Source organism: Pholcus phalangioides, unplaced genomic scaffold, assembly GCF_987345545.1.
Source record: "Pholcus phalangioides strain wild (caught in Gottingen) unplaced genomic scaffold, Ppha-v1.0 ptg000039l_1, whole genome shotgun sequence".
Taxonomy (NCBI): domain Eukaryota; kingdom Metazoa; phylum Arthropoda; class Arachnida; order Araneae; family Pholcidae; genus Pholcus; species Pholcus phalangioides.
The window spans coordinates 28413208-28428341 of record NW_028301625.1 but is presented as its reverse complement, the minus strand read 5'-3'; the positions used below and the strand labels follow the sequence as shown (position 1 = coordinate 28428341).

General features: G+C 35.1%; 1 protein-coding gene across 1 annotated transcript in view; it reads left to right on the top strand.

Annotated features, from left to right (window-relative positions):
- Positions 1-15134, top strand: part of LOC149065790 (transcription factor E2F3-like) — a 93492-nt gene that overhangs the window by 26630 nt on the left and 51728 nt on the right. Inside the window, exons 3-4 of the mRNA XM_089253624.1 lie at positions 3231-3310; positions 3931-4055. Coding sequence (XP_089109750.1) covers positions 3231-3310; positions 3931-4055 — 205 coding nt within the window. The remainder of the gene's footprint in view (positions 1-3230; positions 3311-3930; positions 4056-15134) is intronic.

Sequence of the window (15134 nt, the reverse complement as noted above, 5' to 3'; positions counted from 1 at the left end):
TGTTTGGCAAATTAAAAATAAATTTGCATATGTGCCCCGCCCTTTTTTTGCTGTTAAACTTGTAAGTTATGAAGTTTGCCATGACTCCTTAAAAACTGCTTGAAACTCCTTAAAAACTCCTTAATTTTTATTTAAGAAATTTTGTATGAACCCTGAAGGTTTGCTTTGTTTGGCTGTCCACACATCTGCAACTTGAATCGCCAGATGGGTTCTTATACTGAAAATGATTTAATTGCTGAATTGAAAAAAAAACAACCAATGAGCAGAAGTTTAATTATTTATCAAGTTTCTTCAAAGAAAGTGGAGGTTGGGATATCGATGCAGACAAAGCAGTGGTAGCGTCCTGTTCCAAAAAATTGAACTTCATTGATTTCGTGAGGAATATTCATTATAAACCTGTCATCAAAAACTGTTGTCGTGCTGCAAGAAGCAGTTGTCCCAGCAAGCAGGGTTGGTAAAAAAACCAAAAAACCGGGTTTTTTTGGTTTAAACCAGGTTTTTTTTGTTTTAAATAGTATTAATATTAAAAATCATTCAAACTTTTAATAATTAACTAAAATAAAATGTTTATTAATGTAATTAACACTATTCCCATGCTAATTAATCAATAAATATTTATTACATTTTAACAAGAACCAACTTTTGCAATTTAATTATTTTTTGCTTAACTCAATGGACTATCAAGGAAACAGTAATTTTCCGGATATTATGCTGAGGTGAGCTCGGAAAGAAAAGTCATCACGTCTCCGCCGGGACTCGAACCCAGGCCCTCTTGCATACCGGGCAAGCATGCTACCATCTACACCACTGGAGACACATGAATCTGCCTACCTAATTTCACGCACTGTATCGTGAGGCGCTGAAGTAGAGGCATTAGTAGCCTCTCTTAACTTCAGGAAATGGCCCCCGGGTGGGACGGTTTAGAGAGATATAGATGGCTTTTTTCTCAGCCAGAGATATCAAGGAAACAGTAATTTTCCGGATATTATGCTGAGGTGAGCTCGGAAAGAAAAGTCATCACGTCTCCGCCAAGACTCGAACCCAGGCCCTCTTGCATACCGGGCAAGCATCCGAGCTCACCTCAGCATAATATCCGGAAAATTACTGTTTCCTTGATATCTCTGGCTGAGAAAAAAGCCATCTATATCTCTCAATGGACTATACTGTGTATTTGAAAATTCTTTCAATGTTGTTATTAATCATATAATATATAAAGGTTTTTCTCCAGTTACTTTCAGTATACTTAATTAGGAAGCTATTTTGCAAAAAGTAATAAAAATTAGGTGAATATAATGTATTTAATGAAGCATAAATAATGCAGATTAATTAGCAATGATTTACGATATACAGGGTGATTACAACTAAGGCTCTGATTTCAAAACACTGTAAAAAAAGAACGATTGTCAGAATGACTTGAAAATTGACATGAATATTCCTGAAAAAATTCAATTTTATTTGATAAAGGGGAAACAATACTTAAAAATGTAAAATTAATGACATCATCCAACATGTGGGTAATCTGCTTGCAGAACGGAAACGATAGCCAGTCATGGCAGAATGATACCTTCATTATAGCATTTCACGATTTCATAATTCATGGAAACATCACAAAAAACGAAGTAATTGAACAAATAACTACAACTTACTTAAGAAATGTTAAATATGTTGTCCACCGCGTGTTCTGGCTATGAGGTTGAAAGCACAAAAATTCTTGTTCAACAACAGAATCGGAGTATGCCCCATGGTCATAATGTGGATGTGCTTGCAGTTCAGCTTTATTAAACCAAACGTGCCCCCCCCCCCCGTTAATATTCCTGAGGAACTTTTAACATATAGGGATTGTGCTAGAGATTGCAATTCACCAAAGTTTGCAATCTGACCACTGTTTATAACATTTTGAGGTACCCCCACAGCCAGAAGTTGCAAGGGTTAAGGTGCATCCTGTCAAAATGGGTCTTCAGCAGCTGCTTTGCTGGGATTGCAATGTGCATCTTGATAGAAGTTCTATCCACACACTGATGCTGTGGAAGTGCCGAAATGATGTGGTTACACAAAATAGATTATACTGCTCGCCAAGTACAGCATCATCTACTTGCACATTTTGCACTTTTTTCTTTTGCGAAAGAAACTTTCATTGCTTCAGGAGTATCCATGCAAATTTTCATTCATTCTGATCAGTACTTTTTTTATAGTTTTGGAATCAAAACTTAAATTATAATCACCCTGTATATAGCTGATTATTTTTCAGAAATCTGTTACTACTATACAGTAGAACCTTGATTAACTGGGCTTCACAGTGTGAAAGTATAAAAAAAACAGCTATTGAATATTAAGACTGGGAGATATACAGTAGGAGATGCGCTAATTCTTATGGGAAAGAAAATGAAAATGCATGTGAGGTAATGTAACTACTAGTACACTAGTCTTTGTCCTTTAAGGACAGCTGGTGTCTTTATTGGATTACAGGACCACCTGCCCCTAGCATGATGGTGTCACTACTGTAGCTGCTTCTTTGTGAAGGGAAAAAGAAACCCTGTGAGATAATACACCACTACATTTAAATGTGTGATGCAATCCTTATTCATGAATTTGCTAATGATAGAGCATCAGAATGTAGCCAAAGGTTAGAAAATGTTGTAAGAATGAGAAATTTTGGCTTTTATATATAACTTTAAATAACTGAGATACTTCATATGAAATATATATATATATTCTGGCCACTTTTATGAGACTTTTTGAAAAAACCACTTATAAAATCTTATGTCATTTAAAGATATACCATCAGAATGTACCCCAAGGATATAAAATGTGGTAAAAATGAAACATTTTGGCTAATAATGAACTAATATGATATTTTTCAAGGAAAAAAATGATATTTAGGCAACTTTTATTTTATTTTTTGAAAAAAAACCACTTGGTTAAAACCAAACAACCCTGCTAGCAAGTGTCTTCGAAATGCCTTTTTTGGATCTTTGAAGTGGCTTTGGTCCTGTTCATCTCAGATTATAGAGACTGCTGTGAATTTAGAAAGTGACATTTTTATGAAAGTTAATTTCTCATCTGGAGTCACTGATTAATAGTGTATTATGAATGACTTATTATTCTTATCTAACATGTACTGTATGTCCTATTTATTCTACTGATAGAGAAATTTCAATTTTGTCTCGAATCAAATACAAATGAGGAAAAAGTTTTTTTGAATATAAAATAAGTTTTTTCTTTCCTTTTAGTTAAATCAAATAGGTATGATTCTTCTTTGGGTCGCATCACACAGAAATTTTTTGAAATTGTTGCAACATCTCCCAGTGGAGTAAGTTTATTTCTTTTCTAATGAATAGTTAGTGTTTGGTTTTTATGATGGAAAAATCCCAACAGAAACATCAGTTTTCTTTGCAGTAACATGGAATGATTTTTTTTAATTTTTAATGTTGCATTTCTTGCTCTGATTGAAAGAATTATAAGTTATTGAAATTGTTTGATTTTTAAGAAAGAGTCATAAATTTGAGTTTACCATTTTTGTAACTGCAACAGACTATTACCAGCTAAGGGTTAAATAAACTTGATTTTATATGATAGATTGTTAAAAAATAAAGTTTTTTCAATATTTTCAACATCAATTTTTTTTTCTGCTTTGGGAGAAACTTTCAAACCCTGCAAAAGACTGATGTATTTATAAATTTAGCACAAATAATTATAGGCTCAATAAATTAACTTATGATAAATTTCTCTTTCCATTTTATCTTACACAAGCATCAGCCAAAATCAGCTTTTAAATATTTTATTTGAATTAGATACATAGAGAAATCCTTTTTCACTGGTTAGGTTTTTAATTTGTGTTGTGTTGGTTTTATTTTGTTTAGGATTTTTGATCTGTCATTATTTGTGTTCATTTTTTATATAATCTGTCATTTTTATCTTCTCTCAAATTAGAAGTTGAATCTTAACAAAGCCTGTGATATGCTTTCTGTGCAAAAACGACGTATTTATGACATAACAAATGTTTTAGAAGGAGCAGGACTGTTGGAAAAAACATCAAGGAACACGATCCAGTGGAAGTAAGTAGATTTGAGTTAAAATCAGGGCTGAGAGGAGTATGTGTAAATTGTGATCTGCCACCATCGCTATCTTAACATGACATTGAAGTAATTGTTCTAGCATAGTGTTTCCCAAAGTGTGCAATATCACCCCCGACTGGGGACGATAAATCAATCCATGGGGAGAATGAAAGCAATGGGTATATTATAATATGGATTGGCTGGAGTTCAGAGGTGAGAAGAAAAATTCTGAAAAAGGAGTAGGTAGAGCAAAAGAGTTTAGGAAACTTTGCTATAGCATATCAGACAGCCAGGCATGAAAATCAGCAACATATAAACAATGGTTCTAATGAACTGTTTGAAGTTCACCTAATTCATCTAAATTAAATGAACCCGAAATTTATGAACAGCATATAAATTTGATTCTTGAACATTTTTATTTTGTTAAAATGCCATCTTATCAATTTTGTAAAATAATAAGGTATGCTTAGACTCCTGGCCCAAATTTGGCTCTAGCAGGACTGGGCGATTTTGAGAAATTTACATTGTTAACTTCACATCACGATATAATGATACATCGATATATGCAGAGCTCCCACTCAAGAAATTAGAATAAGTAGGACAAGGAGGAAGGGTACCCTTCTAAGACAAACATGATCATAGCCTTAAAAAAATACCTCCATTTTTTTAAAACAATTTTTTTTCCCATAGCACTGTTTCAGTATCCTATAAGATTGACTTGGGCCAAAGCAAAATGACAGAAATGACTTTGTAGCAAAAACAATTTTGGGCCAAAACAGTGTACTAGCAACCACAGATAATTCTTTTCTCTCTCTCTCTCTCTCCTAATAATATACCTGTATATTACATTTTTTTTTTTTTTTTTTCGAGAAGTCTTCCAAAGTCCAGTCAGTCAACTTTCTTCCATGGTGTACAGCAAATTATAGAGACATAAGTTTTTTAAGAATGATGCTTTTTCAAGACCACTTCCAAAAGCACAGTGCGAAATTTGTCAATTACAAGGTCAATGTAAATAAGTCAAGGAGGACCAGATGGTTTCACTGTGCTGTCCATCCTTTCTTAAGGGGATTTGTTTACATTTTACCAAAACATAAGACAAGTGGGAGCCTTGCAATATGCCATACTGACCATAAGTAGATAAAGGATTCTTGTATGGAAAGGGGGGGGGCGAATCACACACTGAGGGTGTATATGCTATTCACAAACTACTTACACATGGTTCGTACGGTCCTTGAAAACCTTGAAAAGTCCTTGAAAAAAAAAGTTCATTTTCAAGGCCTTGAAAGTACTTGAAAATCGATAAGAGTCCTTGAAAAAGAAATTTTTTTTAAGAATTCTGTGAGAGTCCTTGAAAAATTTGTTTTTTCCGAAATAGTTTTCGCCACTCTTTTTTTTTTACTCCATAAGTGACGTCCTATAACCCTGGATAATTGGATTTAAAGCAAATTTTTTCCCATTATTCTTAAGCCGGGTTTTCATAGGAGCAGGTTCTCTGTGCCGCGTGCAAAGTGAATCGCCCAGCGTGACACGCGTTCCACTCACCAATAATACAAGTTCGACTGTTTTCCTAGAGAGCGCAACAAGCCTCACGGCAGTGTTTTACGTCGGGTGTGATTGGCCGACTGCTTCTGGAGGAGTCGAATGCGTTGTGCGCCACTCGTTTTACCGATCTTCTCTTCATTTTTGTTTTCTTTCACTTCCCTTCAAGCCGGAGTATGCAAATGACAGAGTAGCTGATGCGCCACGGTAGAAATACACAAACGCGTAGTGTGTGGTTATGTAACACGTTTCTGTCGACGCGAAATGATCCAGTTCGGTTCATGCGGTGCCAAAAACCTATGTTGGAATGTTTTTTCCCTTTTTATTCTCTGTGCACGTGGAACCGCTGGGCCCGACGCAATATGTGAATCGCGGGCGGCGTGCTCTCAACCTCACAGGAGCTCGGCTTTATACTGTAGGCTGGTTTTTTTCTGTGTGTATGTCGGGATTGTCTTTTTTTCTCCCTGAGATTGCCGGCTGTTATTTGTCGGCCATTTTATTTAATTTTTTTTATGATCGTAAATGATCTTGTGTTTTTCCTTGCAACTTTTATAGAATAAAAGCTAGTGTTCAAAATGAACTTCCGATCGTTGTTTTTTTTCTTCAGCTCAGTCGGCACGCTCTGGCCCCCAACACCCCACTTCTAGGAAAACCCGGCTTTATAGTAGCATGTATCCTGCGATCGTATGTAGATGTATTTGGAGTCGTTGGAAGTCATTAAACTTTTGTACTAGGTATTTTTTCTAGAGGACTTGAGAAATCTATCTTAGAAAAAAAAGTTTCCTAATTTTTGCCGAAATAATTTCAGCCTTTCGGTCCGTAAGTGAGCGAAGCTTCCTCTGATTACTGTCAATCATAGGCGGAGATTGACTTGGAAGTCTGGGGGGGGGGAACGATGATGATGTCAATTCATATATGCATATATACATTAGATCAGTCAACTTCACCTTTCACGCTAGTCCCCCCCCCCCCCCGTATCTCCGCCCATGCTGTCAAGAAAATATTTATTTAGGAGTGATGTGAAGCGCTTGTACAAGGTTCTTTAAAGAAAGAAAACAAAAAATGAGTAGCAAGTGTGTGTACTTTTAATTACTTGTGGCTGAAAAATCCCTTCTATCAAGATTGGTTGCTGAGTGTGCCAGACAAAAATGCCGCCAAATGCGAGCTGTTCTTCAATGGGTGAATTGGCGTTGAAATCCATTGAGCTTATATTACTGGAGGGAGTATGACGCAGGGCCATAACTAGGATTTTTGTATTGTCTTGCCGCTCCCACCAATTCGGAATTCCATAATTTTATAACAGTGTTCACCTAAAAATTGCCACCCGGGTCAGTTGCCCCGCACCCTGTAGTAGAACTCCTTAATACACGTTGATGTCGTCTTACCCTGTAGTACCGGTGCTGGTATGACGTCAGTGGCCTACATCATTCCTTGGAAGATCACGTGACGCGTTGAATGTCGGCGCATCTCCGTTATTTTCTAATGGCATCCATAGTTGTTTAAAACAATAAATGAAAGAAATAATTTCAGTATCGATGATATGATTCCAAAATTAATGAGATAATTCCAAAATTAATGAAAGATAATTCCAAAATTAATGAAAGATAATTCCAAAATTAATGAAAGATAATTCCAAAATTAATGAGTGAGAATTCCAAAATTAATGAAAGACAACTTCAGCATTGATAAAAGAGATAATTCCAAAATTTATAAAGCAATAATTCCAGAATTAATGAAATAATTTTAGAATCAATAAAATAATTTTAGAATCAATAAAATAATTTTAGAATCAATAAAATAATTTTAGAATCAATAAAATAATTTTAGAATCAATAAAATAATTTTAGAATCAATAAAATAATTTTAGAATCAATAAAATAATTTTAGAATCAATAAAATAATTTTAGAATCAATAAAATAATTTTAGAATCAATAAAAGAAAGAATTTCAGCATTAGCGAAAGAAACAAATCCAGAATTGATGAAAGAAATAATTCCAGAATTGATGAAAGAAATAAATTCAGAATTAATGAAAGAAATAATTTTTCTTTTTCTATCTTTGGAAGAGTTCTTTTTTTTTTTTAGTCTTTAAAAGAAAATTAATTGCAATATTTAGAGACTAAACTATGTTTCAATGGGGAAATTGACAGGCACGAACTGTGTTATTCAATGTGTCATATGTTTTGTATGATATATATGTGTATGTGGCCTCCTTTATTCATTACGGATAATGTGAAATAAAGTAGGTAGAAATGTAATCTCTGAAAGTTTTAATAAAAATTAAATATGCGCCTATTCATGTGAAAAATATGCGTTTGTAAAAAAAGTCCTTGAATTTTTAAGTTTTACCTCTAAAAGTGCTTGAATAGTCCTTGAATTTTTTTTCGTTGGAAGAGTACGAACCATGTTACAGTATTCACTGTTTCATAATCACATTCCACTACATTGTTTAATAAAACTATCCGCAGAATATTTCCATCACGAATAGCACAGCACTTCAAGGTGCTGTAGCACACTGTTTAGAAATTACCTTCAACATAATTTAATTTTAAACATCTCTCTCAACCCTATGACTCGCATACATGCGAGAAAATAGGTAGGCAGAGATTGCAATAATTTTCTTATTAGTGAAAATCCTTGGGGGGGGGGGGGGAAAGATTAACCCCCTCCCCTGAGAAAATCCTGCATGCGTTACTGCCCCTATCTTCTAGTCACTGATGGATTAACAGAGGAGCACGGGTGCACCCTTTCAAAGGAGCAAAAAAACAATTTTCTCTGGAATATCCCATACCCGGCTCCCCCTCCCAGTTTGTTGCATCTTAGAGGCAACCCCTCCCTCCATAAAATTGCATTAATCACTCGCTGCTTTCATTGTCATGGCACACTGATTTTAACAAACTCTCATATGTATGTATTGAAACATTGTACAAGAAATCTGCAAATGTACATTCTAATTTATTTGAGGCAGAGTTCAAAATACAAATAGACCAAAACAGGCAAAATGCTCAACGAAGTGCCTGAGAATGTCATATATTTCCAAAATACAGCAACCAATTAAAAATTCAATTACGAAAACTAGAATATATATATATATATATATACGATAAAATATTATACAGTGCCCATAAATATATTTGATTGTCTTATTCTAAGTATGGATAGCTTCTTGATTTACCCCAACATGCTATCATATTTCTTTTTAAACGTGTCAATTGTTAGAATATATTACCCACCGGGGGTAAGCGATTCCATTTATTTACAACCCTATTAGAGAAAAATTCCCTGCGACACCATAACCTAGAATTCTCCCTTACCAATCGATACTGGTGTCCCCTCATAAAAGCAGTCGATTGACGGTGTATTAATAATTTATGGTCCATCCTATTCATCCCATTAAACACTTCGATCATATTTCCCCAAGACATCTGCATTCATCCAATGTAAATGTATTCAAAAAATGATGTCTCTCTTCCATAACTCAAGCCTTGTGTGCCAACAAAGACACGTGTAGCTCTTCTTTGCACCCCTTCAACCAAGTTCATGTCCCTCTGTAAGTATGGTCTCCAAAACCTTACAGCATACTCCAGTCCAGGATGAACTAAGCCTTGGAAAAGTGGAAAAATGACTGGGAGAATGCAGAGAACTTTTTCAAAATGAAACTGAGCATTCTATTTGCTTTTTTTACCACTGCAAAACAATTATTATTAATAATAATAAGTAAAAATAAGTGATTATTTTTCCCTCAAATTGGATAATACTATTAAGTATTAAATTTATTGAATGTTTTTTTTTATTCCTCGTGTGACCGCCCCCTCATAAAGTATGTGCAAGTACACTCTATATCCGCATCATTTGAACTTCAATATTGTTACATCAGATTTCACAGATATTAGACATCAAGCAAGCACATTTTTTGTTTTACTGGATTCTGATAAAAAGTGGAACACAGCTCGCTTAGAGTTCTTATGGTAGTTTTACTGATGCTGCTTTTGCTCCAAAACGATGTCTGGAGCTGCCTGTATTATGCAATATACTGAGTGGTTTTTCAATCCTTTAGCCTCCGTCAGATGGATCAATATTTTTCCAAAATTTGCATGGCATCATAATCCTTTATGCTCTGATGAATTATATAGCATTTTATTTTTTTAATTCAGGCCAAATTTCCTAAGTGAAGTTGTGCCAAAAATGGAGTTCATAATTCATGCTTTCCGATAGATTTACAATAATAGACCATTTTCTGATATTTGAGTATCGCCAATATTTTTCTGTCTGAAATTTATAAAATTACTTTTTATTGTTGTGTTATTCAGAGTCAGAAATTTTCGACAAAAAATAATATTGCACTTGATGCAGTTCATTCAGGTGACTAAAATGTCTAATTTTGAGTTAGGAATATCTGTGTTGATTTCCAACCCTTTAGCATCCATCTAATGAATTTTTATCTTTTTGATGTTTTCGTGTGATTGGGAGATTGTCCTAGTGAGTGAAATCATATTTCATTTTAGCTAGCAGATTACAGTAGCGCAAACAGGGCTGGTCTTTGACAAAGTGGTGCCCTGTGCAAGATAAAAATTTGCACCCCTCCCCCTTCTTTTTTGTTTTATTTTTACTGTGGTGATTTCCAAATGTTTGGTGTCACAGCTCTTTAGATAGATTGATAGAACCTCTCAGAACCCCGGATTAATGCAAAGCAACTTAGTTCTGTTACTTCAAAAAAGACTGGGTTGTGTCGGAAAAAGTTAGCAAATATTTATAGCAGTAGCCCCTTAGCCCATTCTCGCAAGTATCGAATCACTTGTGTCGTTCTACCTATGAAGACAGCCATCAACTCGATGTAACATACAAGCCATTTGACTAAGATGGATAGCTGAACCCAATGACTAGGAAGAAAAATTGCATGTGCGCCCAGTGGCACATAAGGGCTAGAGATTGCACCCTGGGATTTCAAAAAAAGTGTGAAAAAGACTTATGGGGCAAATAAAAAGAAGTTGACATGTTGAAGTAGGAGAGATTTGAGAATGGTCTAAATACACAATATATACAAATTATATATACAGCACCTCCACTGTGATGGGAAACGAAGAAACAAAGCCGAAAAAAACTGCCCATCACTGACTTTTAGCTCTTTTTGCAGAATATGTAATATAAAAATACACAAACACACAGCCTCCACTGCAAGGGGAATAATCAAACAGCCTCCGTTCAGTGCTGGACAATCACATTTGAATTACTCAGAAATATTATTTATATTATATATAAAAAATATATATTTTCCCCTTCTGTTATAAAACTGGGAATGGCCATGAGCATTACAATGAATGCAATACATATTAAGAACACATATCATTATGTGCTCATACAAATGTTCAAGGTTACAATATTATCATGTTATGCAAGTGTATATACTAAAACATTAATATTATTCTTCCGGTTGTTTATGACGGTCCCTGAGCGTGTCACCTTTAAAATAGGGTATGTCATAGCTGCCAAGTCTCCCGAATTTTTCGGGAATCTCCCGAATTTTAGCTTCATCGCTCGACCTCCCGAAAAGTTCTTAAATCTCCCGAATTTTTATGAAAATCACAAAAATCCCTAATTGTCCCTAAAAATTCCCTACTTCATTAAAAAAAATCCCCACTTATGAAAACAATCCCTAAAGAATTTCTTGTGGGGCATGAAGCCTCTTTTTTTTCCCCTTTCGAAATGACGTCACACGTCGTAAATGGGGAAATTCCCTTTTTAAGGAAGTTTTACAAACCCTCTGATGGTAACAAGAAAGTTGTTTGTCTTATCGTGCAGGGAAATGGCTTAGCAGCCAATAGTTCTGGATAATAATTGAAGATTCTAGTGACGCGCATATGGTCAAAATTTCTTTTGTTTAAGTTACGTACGTGCGATATAACAAAGCATGAATAATGATAAGCAAAAACATATTTAATCAATTTTAAAGATACTTATTCTGATGAATTTCCTTTCATCAAACGTTCCAGAAGAGGGCCGACTTTTCCCTTTTGTACAAGTTGTGTTACGGACATAAACATCGGTCATGGAAAGACTGCCATCATCAATCGTGAAATGAAAAAAAAAAACCATCAAGCAAGTGTCACAAAAAGTCAGTGTTCTTCAAAAATTGACGGTGTTTTCCTTCATCTTCCGATGATTTTGGGGTCATTCGCGCAGAATGTTTGTTCACAGCGTTTCTGATTGAACACAATATTGATTATTACATCATTGAAGTTTTTACCTCCAATTTCACTTGTTTTTTGAGTAGGAATTTTATTCCCAAGGGTTTAACTTCCATGTGTGTGAAATGCTTATTTTAATTTGACTTCAGTAGGGATTTTATTCCCTACGCTTTAACTTTTATGTTTGGAAAATCCCTATTTTATTTGGAAAAATCCCTATTTTATTTGGAAAAATCCCTATTGTATTTATTAGGGAGTGGTTTTAGCATAAAATACGGGTTTGCGCGAAAATCTCCCGAATTTTCATTTTCAAAAGTTGGCAGCTATGGTATGTGAGGACACTAATTCTTACTTTCAAAAATAGCTCTCACACATGTCCTTGATTCCACATCATAAATTATACAGTATGTATTACTTATATGCAGGGTTGGCAGGTTTTTGACACATCACGTCAAAAACCTCAATTATTGCTTTTCAATATAAAAATTCCCATTGGAAATATGCACGTTAATTGCATGCAGTGTTTAAAGTGACTATGTTATACAATGAATAAATATTTAATATGATTGTAAAACAATTTTCTCTCTACAGAATTATTTTGGACAATATATATGGTTTTTTATCTTATAAAAAATATACAATTTGAATAAAGCATAGCATAAACACTGAAGAGAAAACTGGAATGATTTGACATTCTGTGATTCAAGATGATTCTTGACCTTCCAAAATATCTTCAACTGCTTATACATGTGCATTGATATAAACCATCTGCTGTACTCTTTTTACAACAGATAAGTGTTTAAAAAAAGTTTATTACATCATATATGTGATGTTTATTTCTGTTATTAATAAATTATCTAGATAAGCACTAATACTTAAAACTATACTCTTATTTTGCATAACATTGAAATATAAACTGAAGAGCCAAAAAAACTGGTACAGACATGTGTATGCAAATAAAGAAATATGGAACCAATCAGAGTACGGCGCTGCGGTCGGCAATGCCTATATAACACAACAAGTGTCTGGCATAGTTGTTAGATCGGTTACTGCTGCTACAATGGCACGTTATCGAGATTTAAGTGAGTTTGAACGTGGTGTTATAAATCGGCGTACGAGAGATGGGACATAGCATCTCCGAGGTAGCGATGAAATTTGGATTTTTACGTACGACCATTTCACGAGTGTATTCGAAATCTACGACATCGCTGCTGCCGGAAAAAGATCACGCAAAAACGGGACCAACGACGACTGACGAGAATCATTAAACGTGACAGACGTGCAACCCTTCCGCAAATTGCTGCAGATTTCAATGCTGGGCCATCAACAAGTGTCAGTGTGCGAACCATTCAACGAAACATCATCGATATGGGCTTTCGGAGCCGAAGGCCCACTCGTGTACCCTTCATGACTGCACAACACAAAGCTTTACGCCTCGCCTGGGCCTGACAACACCGACATTGGACTGTTGAGGACTGGAAACACGTTGCCTGGTCTGACTAGTCTCGGTTCCAATTGCTTCGAGCTGATGGACATGTACGGGTATGGAGACAACCTCATGAATCCATGGACCCTACATGTCAACAGGGGACTGTTCAAGCTGGTGGAGGCTCTGTGATGGTATGGGGCGTGTGCAGTTGGCGTGATATGGGACCCCTGATACATCTAGATACGACTCTGACAGGTGACAGGTACGTAAGCATCCTGTCTGATCACCTGCACCCATTCATGTCCATTGTGCATTCCGAAGGACTTGGATAATTTCAGCAGGACAATGCGACACCCCACATGTCCAGAATTGCTACAAAGTGGCTCCAGGAACACTTTCTGACTTTAGACACTTCCACTGGCCACCTAAATCCAAAGATATGAACATTATTGAACATATCTGGGATGCCTTGCAACGTGCTGTTCAGAAGAGATCTCCACCCCCTCTTACTCCTACGGATTTATGGACAGCCCTGCAGGATCCATGGTGTCAATTACCTCCAGCACTACTTCAGACATTAGTCGAGTCCATGCCACATCGTGTTGCGGCACTTCTACGTGCTCGCGGGGCCCTACACGATATTAGGCCGGTGTACCAGTTTTTTTTGGCTCTTCAGTGTATGTAGCGATCAAAATACTAAATTGTAGGACTAAAATGTCGTTTAATTTGGCAATGCTAGCTTATATAATGCTTAAGAAACTCCTGTAACTTATCCTTAGTCAAACTTAGTTATTCTTTCTTTTGTACTATGATATGGTATATTTACTACCATTTACAATGCAATGGTTTTCCAATTGATGCTGTATTTAAATGTGCTTTGGGCATCAAGTCCTGTTGGCTCAGTTTTGGTTGAAAATACTCTTTAGAACTCTGTGAATTTATATACCCTGAGCTCTAAGAAAGTTTTAGATGAAAATAAATGAGTTTAATTAGTGTTAACAGAGAGATTCTGTGTGAGAATTTTTACACGGGAAAAATAAAATTTTGGGCAGATCAGAAAATTTAAAATATCAAAATAGATTTTTTTCCCTCAGTAATTATAATTCCGAATATAAAACCCTTTAATCTACATAGAAGTAAGTGTTTTGTTATTTAGCATATCTATCAGGTTAAAAAAACTATTTGACAACATTGACAATAAGTTTTTTACTGCTTTAATACTGATTTATAGTTTCTGAAGACTAAAACCTAACTCTGTGATGCCCGTATCATAGATATTTTGAATAAGCAGCTCTATTCACTTAGCAAATTCAACACAGGTAATCAGTAGCGTAGATAAATAAACCATAAAATTATATGTTATATGTTCTAAACTCATATGTTGAAGAATTCGAAATTGCAAATTATAATTCATATTTTGTTTTAATTGTAATAAATAAATGTTTAAAAATAAAACATTGTAATGTACAAAAAAGTAAGTTTTTCATCATGTTACATACCTATTGTGTTCAAAACATTGTCCAAAAGCATTCATTTAGGTTTTTGACAGTTTTAACCAGTTTTTGATGCTTGTCATGTCAAAAACCCAACTCTACTTATATGTTATGGTATAGGAGCCAAAGTTGGCCCCTTTATCTTGAATCCATTTCACATTCTACTTCCGAATCACTGGTAGTATGTTCACTGCTTCCAGTTATTATCAAAATAGTTTCTTTATTATTCACCAAATAGTTCAAGACTTGTAGTTTTCTCGTTGCAGATCTTTGTAAAATAATTTTCCGTTTCCTTAAGATTCATGGCCCCATAGGGTACCTATCAACAATCATAAAAAATATTTCCCTATGCACCACATAGGCTCAAATCATCTCAGAATACTGTTAAGACAAAAATTCTCTCTCAACCTTTTTTGACACAAAAACGTTAATGA